The 15,367-nt window shown below is 38.1% G+C and overlaps 1 protein-coding gene and 1 pseudogene across 2 annotated transcripts; one reads left to right on the forward strand and one right to left on the reverse strand.

Annotated features, from left to right (window-relative positions):
* The first annotated feature begins 4,469 nt into the window (after positions 1-4,469).
* LOC121753756 (E3 ubiquitin-protein ligase MBR2-like) lies at positions 4,470-9,608 on the forward strand. 2 transcript variants are annotated; one of them, XM_042149007.1, is made up of 6 exons: positions 4,474-4,825; positions 5,875-7,549; positions 8,090-8,140; positions 8,702-8,797; positions 8,892-9,032; positions 9,137-9,608. In XM_042149007.1, the coding sequence occupies exons 2-6, from the start codon at positions 5,954-5,956 to the stop codon at positions 9,266-9,268; spliced, it is 2,016 nt and encodes a 671-aa protein (XP_042004941.1). In that variant the 5' UTR covers positions 4,474-4,825; positions 5,875-5,953; the 3' UTR covers positions 9,269-9,608. The 2 variants fall into 2 exon arrangements, 1 of the variants encoding a protein (XP_042004941.1); XR_006040494.1 differs by lacking the exon at positions 9,137-9,608 and having other exon boundaries at positions 4,470-4,825; positions 8,650-8,797.
* Positions 9,609-13,434: 3,826 nt separating this feature from the next.
* LOC121754320 lies at positions 13,435-14,734 on the reverse strand (annotated as a pseudogene).
* Between the last annotated feature and the right edge of the window lie 633 nt (positions 14,735-15,367).

Genomic DNA, 15,367 nt, shown 5'->3' on the forward strand with positions numbered 1-15,367 from the left:
GGATGGACAATAAAAAATAACAACACCCACCAAACGATAACCAAAAATGGTGACACACAACCGTTCTTTGGAGTATAAATGCAATGTATGTTATGCTAGCCAACCATTACTTGGAACTTTTAAACGAAAATATTGTCTATTTTATAAAGTTGACATATTCTCAGTCTTATAAATAATTGAAAGCATAAGATAAAACAATAAATATAAATATATCTACCGATTCGATTTCAATAATTTGAACAAGTTTTCGAAAGGTGAATAGAGAATAAAACAGTTGAGCTATAAAATTTCTTCAACCTATATAGCTCTTTAAGTGATTCGCTAACAATTTAATTAAAATAAAAAAAATGGAGTAGTAAAAAGTAAGTTGAAATTAATCCTTTATTGGCCGGCTTTATCAATAATCATGGGGAATATTACTCTTTAAGTCCATTATAAGGTCGATAAAAATTGAATAAAATTCAATTGGTCATCACATCCTCATCATCATCCACCAACTCCATAGACGACTTTCCCCTTATGATAGATTATTCATTCTTTCATTATATTATACTATGAGCTTAAACATTTTTATCCATCTTTTTGGTTTTATTAATTGAAACTGGGAGATGCTATTTATATAGACAAAATTTGTTAAACCATCATCACTTTTACATGTTACCTACCCTTGTTTAGAGTTTAGACACAATATGTACATGTATGATGTTATTATTTACGTTTATGACTTATAGCATATATGGGCCGTTAGATCTCATTCATCAACGGTCCAGATGATCTGCATTATTACACTATAATGGTGCATTATTAATCGGTGTTCATTATTCAACTGAAAATCTGCATTATTACACTATAATGATGCATTATTAATCGGTGTGCATTATTCAACTGAAAATCTGCATTATTAAATGACACGTGACACCAATCTAACCGTCGGATGACAAAATCGTGTGGCTGAGATTAAAAAGAACAAAGAACAAAAGATACAAAAAGGAAATGAATACATCCTTATATATATATATATATATATATTATATATATATATATATATATATATATATATTCATGTTTTCTCACTCATACGGTTATGTCTCCATAATAGACTATCCATAAAGTCAACTTTGTAAATTCAATGGAAATTGATTTGACCAACGACTATCTATATTTATTTGGTTTTGTAATATAAAATAACAATATACGGAGTAATTATTAATTAGTACACCAACTTCCTTTTATATAAAATATCAAGTTTAGCCCATCTAAAAAGAGCAAAAAAATATAAATAAAAAAACAAAATATGATAGTCAAAGTATAGAAGTTTGCCCAGTTCAACATGCCAACAATCAATTTCTAACAACCATGTCACAAAATGCTTGGAAAGCAAAACAGGCATGTCTAATTTTGAAGAATCTTTCCTCTACCATAATCAAAACAAATGTTGATGAAAATACACCTCATTTTATTAAATAATCAAAGTCTTGGAAAAAAAAATGAAATGACCATCCATACATGCATATAAATGAGGAGACAGCCATTGCATCTGTTTCTATATTACACCATACAAAAGGTGCAACAAATAAGAGAATGTTCCAATTTAAATCGACATCTTATAGTTATCATAGAGATAGATAGCACAAATTCGTTGTCCAGATAAACAATTTGCAAGAAAATTAAAGGTCATCGAAAGGATCTCGGAGACCCACCAAAGTACGAAAGCCAGGATCTTTTAGAAAACGGATTCCTATTCGAAGAGTGCATAACTGCATGGATAAGCTTACACTAACCCGTCAATTTAGGATCCATCCAATTCGATATTTTATTTTCCTTGGGAGGTATCGGGAAGGAATTGGAATGGAATAAGATCGATTCATACAGAAGAAAAGGTTCTCTCTTAGTGATTTGTCGGTCTGAGTTACTATCATCTCTTTGATATACAAGTAGCAAAGCTCAAAGATGCTAATGGGATACTAATTTAAGAAATAAATATCACTACATAAAATGATGCATTGTGTAATGCATGCAATTTATATAAATTGTTTTTGCATTCATTTTGAATTATTGATTTTTGGTCTTTTTTTATTACTAATAAATAATGATTATATCACAGTAGGGATGTATTAATGTAACGACCTTCTTTATTGTAACACCAAACCACCATTTTAGATCGTGTGATTCTCAATCTGCCATCTGACAGTGTATTTTAATTAAATTGGAACATAAAAAAACGCTAAAGGGAAAAATCGGCATTCTCTATTTCCAGTCTGTTGCCAGATTGCAGTGTTACTCTATGAATATTATAGTATTACCAAGTAGTATTTGCAGTTTACACATTACTAAATCGGTTTCTGATTTAAATTGACTAAAACACTCACGCCTGCAATATCCAACATATCAGACTGCAATCCAAACTCTATTTCATCAGTTCAATCCTAGGCGTCCACCTTAAAGATCTAACTATCTAAGGGCTATGATTAGTATTATGGTGTCACTCTAAACATGGTATCACCCTATACTCCCCTATCACATTAGAGCATCCACAATAGCGCCTAGCGCACCGCCTAGCGCGAATTTTTTATTTTTTTTGTTTCCGAAACACTATATATATGCGACTTGCCTGTCATTTTCATTCGCACCACTTGTATTAACGAGTACTCTCTCTATCTAAATTATTGTAATTTTTTTAATTATTGTACTTTTTTAAAATTATTGTACTTTTTAAAATTTTAATAGTATTATTAATGTTTCCCGTATATGTCTCGTAAATTAAATTTCGTATATTGTGTGATTGTTAATTATTTCATTTTGTATATATTTATTAATAGTGATGTGGATATTATGTGGCTAGGCTATTGTTGGGCTATTTGCTTGTTTTGATGATGTGGCAGGAGGATTTTTAGTGTTAATGATGTGACAGTGACTAGGCTATGGCTGGGCTATTGCTGGGCTATTCCTATTGTGGATGGCCTTATGCTCAAATTTGAGATATTTGGCTTGGAACATTATATAAAGATATAATTATAAAAGCGCATCTCCTATGATCTAAAAAGTACATGTATGCATTGAGACTACGCCCTTAATGCATAACTAAGACAAAATGTCATCCACTGGATTAAAAATAAATTATTTAGATTAACTTTATCCGAACATCATTATAGGAGAAAATCTGTCGAAATTTATAATCACATTGACACTATATATTACATGCATGTAGTAGTATTTAAAAACAAACATTTACCAAATTGAATATAATTCAGTATAAAATTATGTACATCGCCACATTGGCATAACATATATTGCAGGAATCGCACCAAATCTCAGGGAAATAACACTATTTTCATAATTAATTTTGCATTAATTATGAAAATCAACAAATTCAAAAATATACTTTAGCATAATACTGAATGTAAGAAAACATAACATTGAATCTACGTAAGCACAAGGCAATTATATTAACCCTAGTAACATTTAAGGGTAGTTGTGAGTTGTCATTAGTGTCATCAACACAAAATTAAATTAACATCATCATAACATTGAATTAACATTAGCACAACCTTTCATTTGCTTGAGCATAATGCAAGTACACACATATATTTACATACATTTTTTTATGTGAACATGTGGATTTAGAATTTCATTAGAATCTCATGAAATCATCTTTTATTTAATACTAGTATATGATTTGTGAAATAAATTAAATTGAGAGGATTAGATGAAATTTAAAATTTTGTAGTGTTAGAATAAAGAAAGTGGGGTCAACAGTCACTGAAAAAGAAGTACAGTATGCAATTACAAATTCAAAAAAATACTTGCACATAGCCTTGAATGCATATACAACGCATATTGAATTAATTCACATTGCATTAATTGAAAAAACTATCCTTGTAAATTATACACACACATGTATTTCAGAAAATATTTTTCCTTTTTAGGGACAATATTTATTTACTAATGAGAATATTTCCATTTAAATAATAATATTTTTTAGTTAACTTTTGATCAATTTTATAACTTTCAAAAATAGTGAAAATTAAATAATGATTTCTGTACACTTGGGCAACTATCCCGTGCGAATAAAATTCCAATAAAATTTTTCATGTAAGTCATAAATCTTATTAACTTCTAAAAAAATTTAACATTATTCTACAATATTATGGTCGGTTTGCAGATGATTATCATATTAAGTGTATCATAAAGATATAACATTATTCAAAAGTTACAACAAATTTCATTACAAGAATTTTAATCATATAAAATAATTGTGAAAATTGTAAGATTTAATTCCCAACTTTTGAAAATCACTCTATAATTTAATAAAGTTTTTCCTTCATAAAATGAAATTTACCTTAAAATCACCATAAAATTTCTTCAATTGAAAACTTCCTTCCCTGTGTGTATAATTGGATTCTTACCTTTATCGAGACGGCAGTCAGATAACTGTTCCATAGTCAAATCTATGAATTACCAAAAACATCCCTTCCAATTTCAGTATCTGCAAAAAAAGTTCATCGCCCTTCCATCCCTCTCACTCTCTATCCCTAAACAATCCACATTCTCTTTCAACCATAAAACCAATGTTGTAATAGCCTTCGCTCAACCGGTGGGAAGATGTTGAATTTCTCTTACATGTGAAACACTCTGTAATACAAGCAGCAAAAAAAAGTTAAATCTTTGAAGTTTTTCCCCTATTCTATTGGGTTTAGTAACAAATTGAAATAAAACTGCCCTTTACTATCTACCTACTGCCTTTCACCGTAAATTCAACCCACAAAAAAAGAAAACCCATTTACTCAATCGCCGTCATCGCTGGATCATCTCTCTCGTCTCTGAGGTTTATTCTCAAACCCATCTACTTAGTTGTGATTATTTTCAGTTTGTTTTGATATTTGAGCATGTGAGTTTTTGTTTAATTTTATAAGTATCATATTCTTAGATTGTTCAAGATTGGATTTTTTTTCCGGAACTTCACAGGATTAAGATCGTGAACCTTCACGGAGGGATCTGTTTTGAGGTGTTTTAGAATAGTTATATCTGTTTTAGTGCAGCCTTCAATTGATGAACTTCAATGGAATCAATTGATTAGATTCTTGTAATGAGTGATATAGGATGGATTCATTGGTCAAAAAGTGGTACTAATTTGTGGTGATATTCACAAAGTTTTAATCTTTTTTCTCAATCTTTTGGTTTTTTGGGTAAAACTGATCAATTTTTCTGAGTATCTGTTTAATTCAGTGTGGGAATACAAATGGTGTACGGAATTTCACTGTCTGATCAGTTTATGTTGGTTTCACTACCTATCAAAGAATTAAGAGTTTAGAGATATTTTGATTTTTTTTCTTCTTATTATCATATTCTTATAAATGGTCTTACCTTTTGAGTTGAAGTTTCTCATGTGATTTTAAGTTTGCTATGGTTTGAAAATTGTTGATCTATTTGGGGCCGGTGATTGGTTTCATTCTGTTTACTTGTGCAAAAGCTAGAGTCTTGTATTGTGGAATCTTTATTGCCGGTGAATTTGTTAGTCAATGTTGTGGTAAATCACTCCATTTTTTATAGTACATTTGGATTATGAACAGTTGTACTAGTATGTATCATTGTTAACTTTTGTGGAGGACAATAACTGGAAAAAATTACATTCTTTGATGTCATTTGAGGCAACCTTAACTTTCATAATAAATAGTTGTATTTGAGAACTTGTTTTAGAGTGTTTAAGTATATGCTGTTGCTTTTATTTCTATTCAGTTGATTCCTTGTCTGTATGGGCGAGTTCATAGTCATAGCTCTAATTGTATATTCTTGTGCAACGTCTATTAGTATCTTACACTTTCAACTTTATATTAGGCTTAAATTGATTTTTATCTCCCTTTTCTTCCTCTGCAGATCTGCTGAAACTCCTTGCTGCTGTTTGCCTAAAATGCTTCTGTAGTTGGTATAATTTATTTGACATATAATTACAGACATGCAACGGGGGAGAAGTGCCATCAATTCCTTTCCCGAACCAATTGATTTGAACCAAGGATCACTTCCTGAAAACACCTCTATGGATCACTCTGTTGAAAACCAACAGTCCAGTTACATTCTTGGATCTACTGACGGGAATGTTAGTCGCGTTAGTACTACTGATGGTGCTTCTCGGAGTTTTAGTGGTTGGGACCGTGGCGAATCCAGCTCCAGTGCAAACAATATGCAAGGGTCCTTTCCACCGTCAAATGCCACAGGTTACAGGAATTTTGTTACTGACAGACCCCAGGCCATGCAAAACCTCGGCTCAAACAATGCTACCATGAATTTAAATCTGAATGATGGCCAAGCGTGGAATCATGATTGCCACCGAGGTTCTGGAGCTGTTGCACCTCATAATCTGTATAAATCTGGTCATTCAGCGGTGGACCAGAATCCAACTTCATATGCTTCTTCAAGTAACATAGGAACCTTTTCTGGCCGTTCTAGTAATTCCTCAGAAAATTATGATTTAGCAGGCCCATCTTTTGGTTCCTGGGGTTCATCTTGTAAGAGAAAGGCTCTCGAGGGCACTTCTGGACAATTTTACCCTGGTGGAAGTTCGAGCTCGAATCAGTCAACGAGCAAGAACATAATGCAGCATCCAGCTCATGGTAGTTACAATACATCAGGAAGCTTAAGTATATCTTCTGGTCCGGTGAACTTGTCTTCAACGAATCTTGTGGAACAAGTGAATCCAAGTGTTGGGGTTGTTGGTATGAATAGAGTGCCCCACAGCCCTTTTCCCTCTTCAAGTGTTCCGGGAGTGGCAGAAAGCTCGGCTAGACATTTTGCAGTAAGATTGAATCATGGACGCCATGAGCCAGTCGGGTTCGATACACCTAGAAGTTCGTCAATGAGGAGCTCCGGTGTTAACGCTTCCCATTTTTCAAGACCTATCGCAAACACTGATTCTGCCGAATTGAGGTCATCGCTCAGACTACCAATGAACCCACAAAATTCTCTGACTCAACCGCATTTGATGCCTGTAAATGAGGCAAGAGGAACACATTCATACCCTTGGAATGGTTCTTTGAGGTCACGAGGCAGTAGTTCGTCAAGTTCTTTTACAGCCTATGGAGAAAGTGGTCATGGAGCACCCGAGGAAATTAACGTTAGAAGTTCTCGTAGAAATAATCTCGAGTACCCCATGACGGTTTCTGCACCAGAGACAAGAAATGTCCTGCCAGATCAAATCGATTGGAGTTTTGCTCCTGGAACTTCTGCATCTTCTAGGAATCATCCTACTGGTTCACGTATCGGTCTGAGTTCTGGAGGCAGGACCTATTCTGGTGCGTGGTTGCCTCATCAAAACCCGGCATCACAAAATCATGAAAGGTTATCAGAATCTTTTCCTTGGATTCCTTCCCATCGAGTTGAGCCTGAATCTGTGACTCGCAGAAGTCATTTTTCAGTTTTGCCTTCAATGGACGAGGCAGCTAATACTAGTCGACATCATTTAGATCAAAGGTCAGCAGCACTGTTGATGGATATACAAGGCGATGATATTACTGGTCGGCGTTCTTTGGCTGCTGTTGAGGGCAGACATAGACTGGTATGTTAGTTCCATAAAAAATTGCTTTGTTTTGCATTTCTCTTGCAAATGCAGTATATAACTTTACAACTCCGATTCTCCATGTATGTTTTTAAAAATTACAAGTATTTTTGAAGTACATTGCTTCCTGCAGTGTCGCTAGCCTCTTCTGCTGAATCTATGATCTTTCTGTTCTAGATTGACCAATAAGCCGAAATGAATTTGGAGCACCACTACTGTTTCTACCTTAATGAGTTTTAGATCAGAATATAACATTAAGTCATCAACCTCGATAGCCTTATAGAGTTATAGTGAATATATATATGCTAGTATAGATGGATGAACTACTGATAAATATAACGTATTTAATGTAGCGACTCTATATCTCGAGTTTGAGTATTCTGTAGTCTTGGTGTTTGAGTATACGATATAGGGTGACTCTCTAGATCTCGATAACCTTATACCCTTTGGTGTTTGAACTACCTTATATATCATCATATCTCCTTGTTACTATAAAGTTATAGCTCTGATTGATAAGGAATGTGAACAAACGATGAACAGATACGTCAACTCTTGAATGCCATGCGGAGGGGTGTCCACTTACAAGCTGAGGTTTGTTTGGATCTTTGCTATGTTAATAGTTCTTGGTTTATATGCGACCCTAAGAATACGCTAGGGCATTAGCTTACAACTAATTTTTTTTAAAATAAAAAAAATGAAGCATCATGACTAGTTTTTGAATGTATATATTTTTCCTTTGAAAGTTTTGACTATAAACATTGTATTTTATCAACTTTTTACTATCCGAGTAATTACATGATATGCATTTTCCATGCCTATATACCTGCTTAACTATTCGCCTCACATCATTACGTACCTACATTGTTAGTCGGGCTGGTCTTGGATATACCAATGCTCAAGAATTATCACCCTAAGACCTGTTCATGTTCATAGAAGTTAGAACCTACTATAAACGTGTCCTTTTGGCTCTTAGTCCAGGGTTTCGCCCGAACTCAATACTATTCGTATCTAAGAGCACTCATAAGCATATTTTGCGCAGAATTTTAGTAGCACAATTCCCATTCCATATTTGATTTGATAAAGTGTGGTAATGCTTGCAGTGGATTCCCAGAATTTCCAAGGTAACTGAGATCTTCAAAAATTTTATTCCAGGATTATATGCTTATCGATCCTTTTATGAATGAATTTGCTGAGTTGCACGACAGACACAGAGATATGAGGCTTGATGTCGATGATATGTCCTATGAGGTAACTTTACTTTGTGTGATGAGTTATATTGACAATTCGTAGGATTGAGTATTTGAAGGATTACACAATATATTTATCAAACTTTGTGTGACAGGAATTATTGGCTTTGGAGGAGCGAATTGGGAACGTGAGCACCGGACTCAGTGAAGAACAAATCAGGGGCTCCATGAAACAGCGCAGGCATGAAGCAAGAGGAAGCGCACTGCCAAGCATGGAGCCGTGCTGTGTATGCCAGGTTAGAGCCTTTTGCACGTCCCATACCATCGATAAGTCGTGCTGGTTTCGTGAGTACTCCTTGCCAAAACATGATTTTTTTCCCCTCGAATTTACCCTTACCAGGAGGATTACATAACTGGAGAAGACATCGGAATATTGAACTGTGGGCACGAGTTTCACACAAGCTGCATCAAGCAGTGGCTTACGCTGAAGAACCTTTGCCCCATATGTAAAACGACGGCCCTGGAAACTTGAAGGCGAAACTGTGTTTCTGGTGCTCTCCTCTTAAAATAATGTCCCTATTTTTCACCCTTATACCATTGAAGGGTGTCTTTTTCCTTCTCTTTTTACAGCTATGGTCGAAACTGGTTCGTGCTCTCCTCACCGGCTTGGTGGACTCGAGAAAGGAGAGATCCACATGGAGTGAATTGTGAGAAGGCAGACCTGTGTGCACCATGATATCTCTTAGGATTGAAGTTGATAATCTATGAACAATTTTGTATTCTTCAAACATGAAAACTTATGAACTAATAGTACTAAAACCGACATACATTATTGAAGATTTTTATGTACTTAAAGATTTTAATTTTAGTGATTTGAAAAGTTGAATTCATCATAACTTCACCAGGCAAGTATTCCAAATATAATATTGTTGGTGAAGAATTTATAGTTAATTTCATGATGATAGTCATTTGAAAATATAGGAACCAATGTGGCCTCTAATTTAAGTTTTAATTTATTTATTTTTTTAAAAAATAAATAAGGCACATGGGCTATCACCATTGCAATGGGCTTATCTTCCTCCATTCATCGAAAGGAATAGATGTATAGATTTTGTTCTCTTCTTTTTCGCAACAAAATGGGATAAAATAAATAAAGAATAAAAAGATGTAAATTTGAAGAAAAAACATTGTGTGTGGAGCACAGGAAAACATGTGAGATTTCATTTTCTATGGGTTTCATTATGCCTCCTTGCCTTTGAAAAATCCAATCTCCTAATAATTTTATCTAAGCTACCAAACAAATATGGATGGTCATAATAACAAACATGAATTCGACTATTCTATCCTTTTTCCCTTTTTAATTGGAGGAGAATGGTGGGGATAATGATTACCATTTTATACCAAGTTTTATCGGAACAAAACTAACTACTCCTATATAGGTAAAATTGACAAATTCCTTTTCAAGCAACACGATTTACGCTCTTATTGTTGCTCTCCAACTAATGTATCATCCCCAAATATACAAGGAATTTTTTTTTCATAAATCACACTACTAACTTTTAGTTAACCTGTGGTCAATCTTATAAACACATTGAATTACACCATGACTTGCATTTCACAATTGTCTCATGAGATTAATTTTCTGACAATTATGGGGGTGTTCGATTTTCAAGATTGTATCCCAGATTAAATATGTCATGAGATAACTCAATCCCAGATGAATAATCAATGGATAATTAGTCATAGCTAACCTCATATGACTAAAATAATTTCACAACTCAATCTTAGATTGTATCTTGGTACTATTTTATCTAGGAAATTGAACACCACCTATATGTATGACGCATATTTAATGAGAAAACACTTGAGTAGAGCCAGTGTGGATGAAATCAGATTTCCAATCCAGCTTCCACGTCATGGTGAGCTGCGAACCGCAGTACTCATGAAACAAAAAAATCGAGTTTCACGTTGCCACCAATTTCACTGAAAATAAGTCTCGTGACGAGTTATAGTAAAGTTATTACTTAAAAAGTTATAAATTGACGAGATTTGACATTCTCGATTGAACTTGTCTTCACATTTCTAAACCAATACTATAAACATATCATATCATAGAACTATATACCAATTTCAGAATTTCAATTCTCCATAATTTTGTAACAAACCATCTGTTATATTACCAATCCATGTAAATTCATTCAATAGTACATTTAATTTACACCTTCTAGCTCTTGAAGCATATACCTTCATTCTTAATCACCTCAATAATCATCACTTAAACCAACAACTAAAACCAAAAGAATTTATAACTTAGCCGTGCCAATAAACACAATTGATGCATGTAATCAAACTGTATACTGACATTATAACTTAATAAACTAGAAAATAATTGATAATTTATCAAAAAAAGTTTCATTGAGTTTTAGTCCTTCCCGCAACTTTAAAACTACAAAATTTGAATTCTTATGTTAGATATCACACGACGAAAAAAAATATAATCTTGAATTTTCCACCGAATGACATTGTTTCTTTATGAATGAGTATGATTTTCGCAGCAAAATTTTAAAATTTCCAAATTGATCAAATTTCATAAGTACTATTTTCAATCTTTTGTCCATAATTATAATTATTATACCATGGTGTGTGGTGGCGTGTAGAGCATAGTAGTAATTGATGTACAATAAAAGGCTATTAATTGAATATTTTGTAGTAATTTGTATGCATGCGGCTCATGACATTATTCTCCTCAGTCCATGGTCAAACAAAATTCAAAATCTTATTCACTTGTATTTATTCAACATCATAAGAGCATGCGTAACGCAAGGGGCCGGGCCGCATCTCGCGAGTCCCGGCCCGTCCCGAGCGTTGCACGGAGGAGAGTCACGGCCCAGGCCGCTCCCGGGGCCGCGTTCCCGGCCTGGCTAGCGTCCCGCGTCCCGGCCCGGGACGGCGTTGCACGGTGACGGGCCGCAAGGCACGAGTCCCGGCCCAGCGTTGCACGGTGACGGGCCGGGCCTCAAATCCATTTTTCTTAATTCGATGTCTATAAATACGAGCCTTTGTTGTGCATAAATCTTACGTGCATTCAATTTCAATCCTACGTTACATTTCAATCCTCTATTAACTCGAACAATTATACCCTTTGTGTCGGTGTAAATGGATTGGTTCAACAGCGATCAACGTGAGAAGGAGGAGTTCGTTAACTCGAACAATTGGTACATACCGGCGTCGCCACCATCGCAGCCGACGCCTAGTCCGGAGTCGGTAGCAACGTCGACGGAACATCGCGGTCACCACCGAAGAGTTCGAGGTCAGTGAGATGGAGCCCGCTCAAGAGCGGGGCAAGGGGAAGGTGGGCGAGGAGGATGGGCCGAAGAAGTACAGTCCGCAAGAGACAATGTGGCTTGCGAGGAACTACATCGACATCGCGAGATCCTATCATCGGCAACCAGCAACCAGCAAGGTTTTTTGGGAGCGGATTGCTGAGAAGTATAACGCTGGCCGTCCTAAAGGGTCGATCGAGCGTAGCTACGTGAAGCTGCGCAAGCATTGGGGCCTGGTCCAGGCGGATATGAGCAAGTGGAACGGAAAGTGGGCCAACGTAGTCCGGTGTGGCCGAGCGGGCACAGCGAGGCGGACCTCGTCCAGATGGCGAAGGATGCGTTCTTCGCTGACGGGGAAGAAGGCCTTCAAGTACATCGACGTTTGGAAGCTCGTCGAGAAGAGCCCGAAGTACACCAGCGGTGCCGAGCCGGCGGCAACTGGGGCGGCGAAGAGAACCAAAGTTTCCGCCTCCGGAAACTACTCTTCTAGCGAAGGAGGTCCGGCGATCGACCTCAATGTGACGGACGACGACGTCTTCGGCTCCTCTCCTAGCATTCAGAGCCGCCCGATGGGAACAAAGGCGGCCAAGAGGAAAGCGAAGGGGAAGGCAACTGCGAGCAACTCCGCTATGGTGCCACCACCGACCAATCCGTCTCTGGATAAGATGTCCGACACTTTGTCGGAGATGAATATTACATGGCGGATGAGCCAGCTGACGGAGTTGACAGCGCGAGGATACATCGAAGATGTCGGACGAGGAGCTCGAGTTGCACCGTGAGATGATCGCCTACATTCGCGCCCAAATGAAGAAGTAGTAGTCGTGGCCCGGGTTTCTTGTATTTTAAATTTGCTTCGTCTAGTAATGTAATGTTAATTTCGAATGAACAATGCATTTTTCCGGTTTCAATTGTTCAACGAATTGCGTTTTCGAGTTAAATGGGTTGGAGTTGTGAATAGTGTCATTTATTAGTTGCGGCCCGAGTTGCGGCCTGCAGGGTTACAGCAGTTGGGGCCTGGGCCGCAACTGTAGATAGATACAAATTTCATGACGTGGAGGGGACTTGGGGCCGGAAATGGGGACGGGGTTACTTATGCCCTAAAAGCCCCACATTAATTTCATCAAATTTAATCACACCAAACATTAGTAATCTGTAATGAATGCTATTCAACTTTTCAAATTACAATCACCAACAAATCATTTCCATTCCAAAACTTTCTCCAAAGAAGAGTAGATAGATACAAATACATACATGTACCCCCTAAACTAACCCTCTCTAATCATGCTAAGTAATATTTCCCCTTTAAAAATGCAATTTAAATTTTAACCTAAGCAGCAAAATAGTTAGAATTATTAAAAAATAAAATAAAATAAAATCAAAACGGAACGACGTCGCTCCCGCATAATCATCCGTGTTTGGCAATGGAGTCGTGGTGTGGCCACGAGTCCCTTAGCGATTTCAGCAGCGTCTGCGCCTTCCGCTTCGCCCTCTCCGTGCAGTCGCTCTGCACCAGCAGCAGCAGCTGAGTCAGCACCCCCGCCGCCACCGCCTCGCACTTCGCCTGCTCCGACGCCGAGCACAGCGACAGCAGCGCCCCCGCCGCGTACTCCGTCGCCCGATCCGAGATTTTCAGGATCGTTTTCACCAGGAGCGGCGCCGTCAGCGCGTGGGCCGCGAACGCCGCGCACCCCGACGGAATCCGGCACAGGAGCTCCACCGTCGCCAGCGCTCTCTCCGCGTCGCACTTCTCGTACTCCGACAGCTTGTCCACCAGCGCCTCCGCCGCCCCTGCCGCCACCGCCCGCTCGCGGTGCTGCTTCACCAGGCACAGCGCGAACAGCGCCTTGATCCCGACCTTCACCGCCCTAGGATACGCCGCCGGATAGTTCAACAGCCCGACGATCCCCTTAAACACTCCCTCCGCTCCGCTGAGCTGCGATCGGAGATCCGGCGACCTCAATCCCGCCGCAATCGATTCAATCAACGCCGCCGAGTTCACTCGGACGTCGATCGACGAATGAACAGTAAATTCACCAGATAACTCACCCTCTCCGAATCACTCGCCACAACAAACACTCCGCTCAGAGAGAGTGAACATCGACAAAATCGCAATCGATTCCAGATTCAATTCCGTCGGAATCGCAGCGGCGTCGGCGAACACAATCGACAGCAAAATCGCACGCGCATCACTACCAGCAATAACAGATCTGTTTCTTTCTCCGATTCACGCGCCAAACCTCTGAGGCGCCGCAGAGCCGAAAGCCTCACGCTAAACGAACCGGATCCGGACGAAGCCTGACTGAGCAGAGACGAACGAGTATAGGCTCGGCAGGCTGCTTCGGAGTCGGAATCCGCTCCACTCCGAACGAGCGGTTCGCGACGCACCATTCCTGAATCAGCCTTCGCAGGGTGTGGTTAGGAATAAGCGTGAAATCTGTCAGTGGGGCCCGGGTTACTGGACACGTGGTGTTCCCGGTGGCCACCCACGACTCAATGCGGAGCGATCGTAAGTTGACGAGTGCAGACGGTGACAGGGTCGCACATGAGCTCCAAGGAAATCGGGCAACGGAAATAGTAAGGAATTGCACGCCGATATCCAGAGGCTCCAAACCAGCTGGCATGTTCTTCTAAACCTCTCTGTTTATTTCAATATAAATATATTTGAAATTGTGCGTGTAGTGTTTGAATAAAAATTGAGGGACAAGAAGTAGAGAAAGAGTGATAGTAACTGCAAATTCTGTTTGAGGATGTTGGCGAGGGAGTGAAAGCTTATATACCGAACCGAATAGGAACAGACGGACATTTCTCTGCTGACGGATTTGTACTATTGTGCTGCCTATTTCCCATTAATCCGCCACACGTGTGGTTCGTTTAACTCAACCATGGTTACCTAGCTTGGTGGGTTGGGGAATATTGGATTGGGATGGGCCCATCTTTGTTTCTTTCAAACAAAAATCAGGTTTGGAAGTTCTTTTTTGGTCCAAATCTAACTCCAATTAAATCAAGGTGAATGGTTCTCATTGCTCATTTGTTTTTTCTATTTTTGGGGTTTATTCTGCTCCTGAGATTCTTGGTCATCTATATTGTTGTATGGAAGAGGATATGGTTGGTTGCATCACCTTCCCTCATCACTTTTATATTAGGTCAATTTCTTTAACTTGATGAATTAGATTTATGAATAATGAGTACTACATATCAGTGACCTCACTTTTAACAATTGAGTTAATTTGTCTAAGTGGAACAAGTTTGACATAAAATATGGAGTAATTATGTTTTGCACTGATAATTTCATTTTAAGAGTACTAGAA

Source organism: Salvia splendens, chromosome 11 (assembly GCF_004379255.2).
Source record: "Salvia splendens isolate huo1 chromosome 11, SspV2, whole genome shotgun sequence".
Classification (NCBI taxonomy): domain Eukaryota; kingdom Viridiplantae; phylum Streptophyta; class Magnoliopsida; order Lamiales; family Lamiaceae; genus Salvia; species Salvia splendens.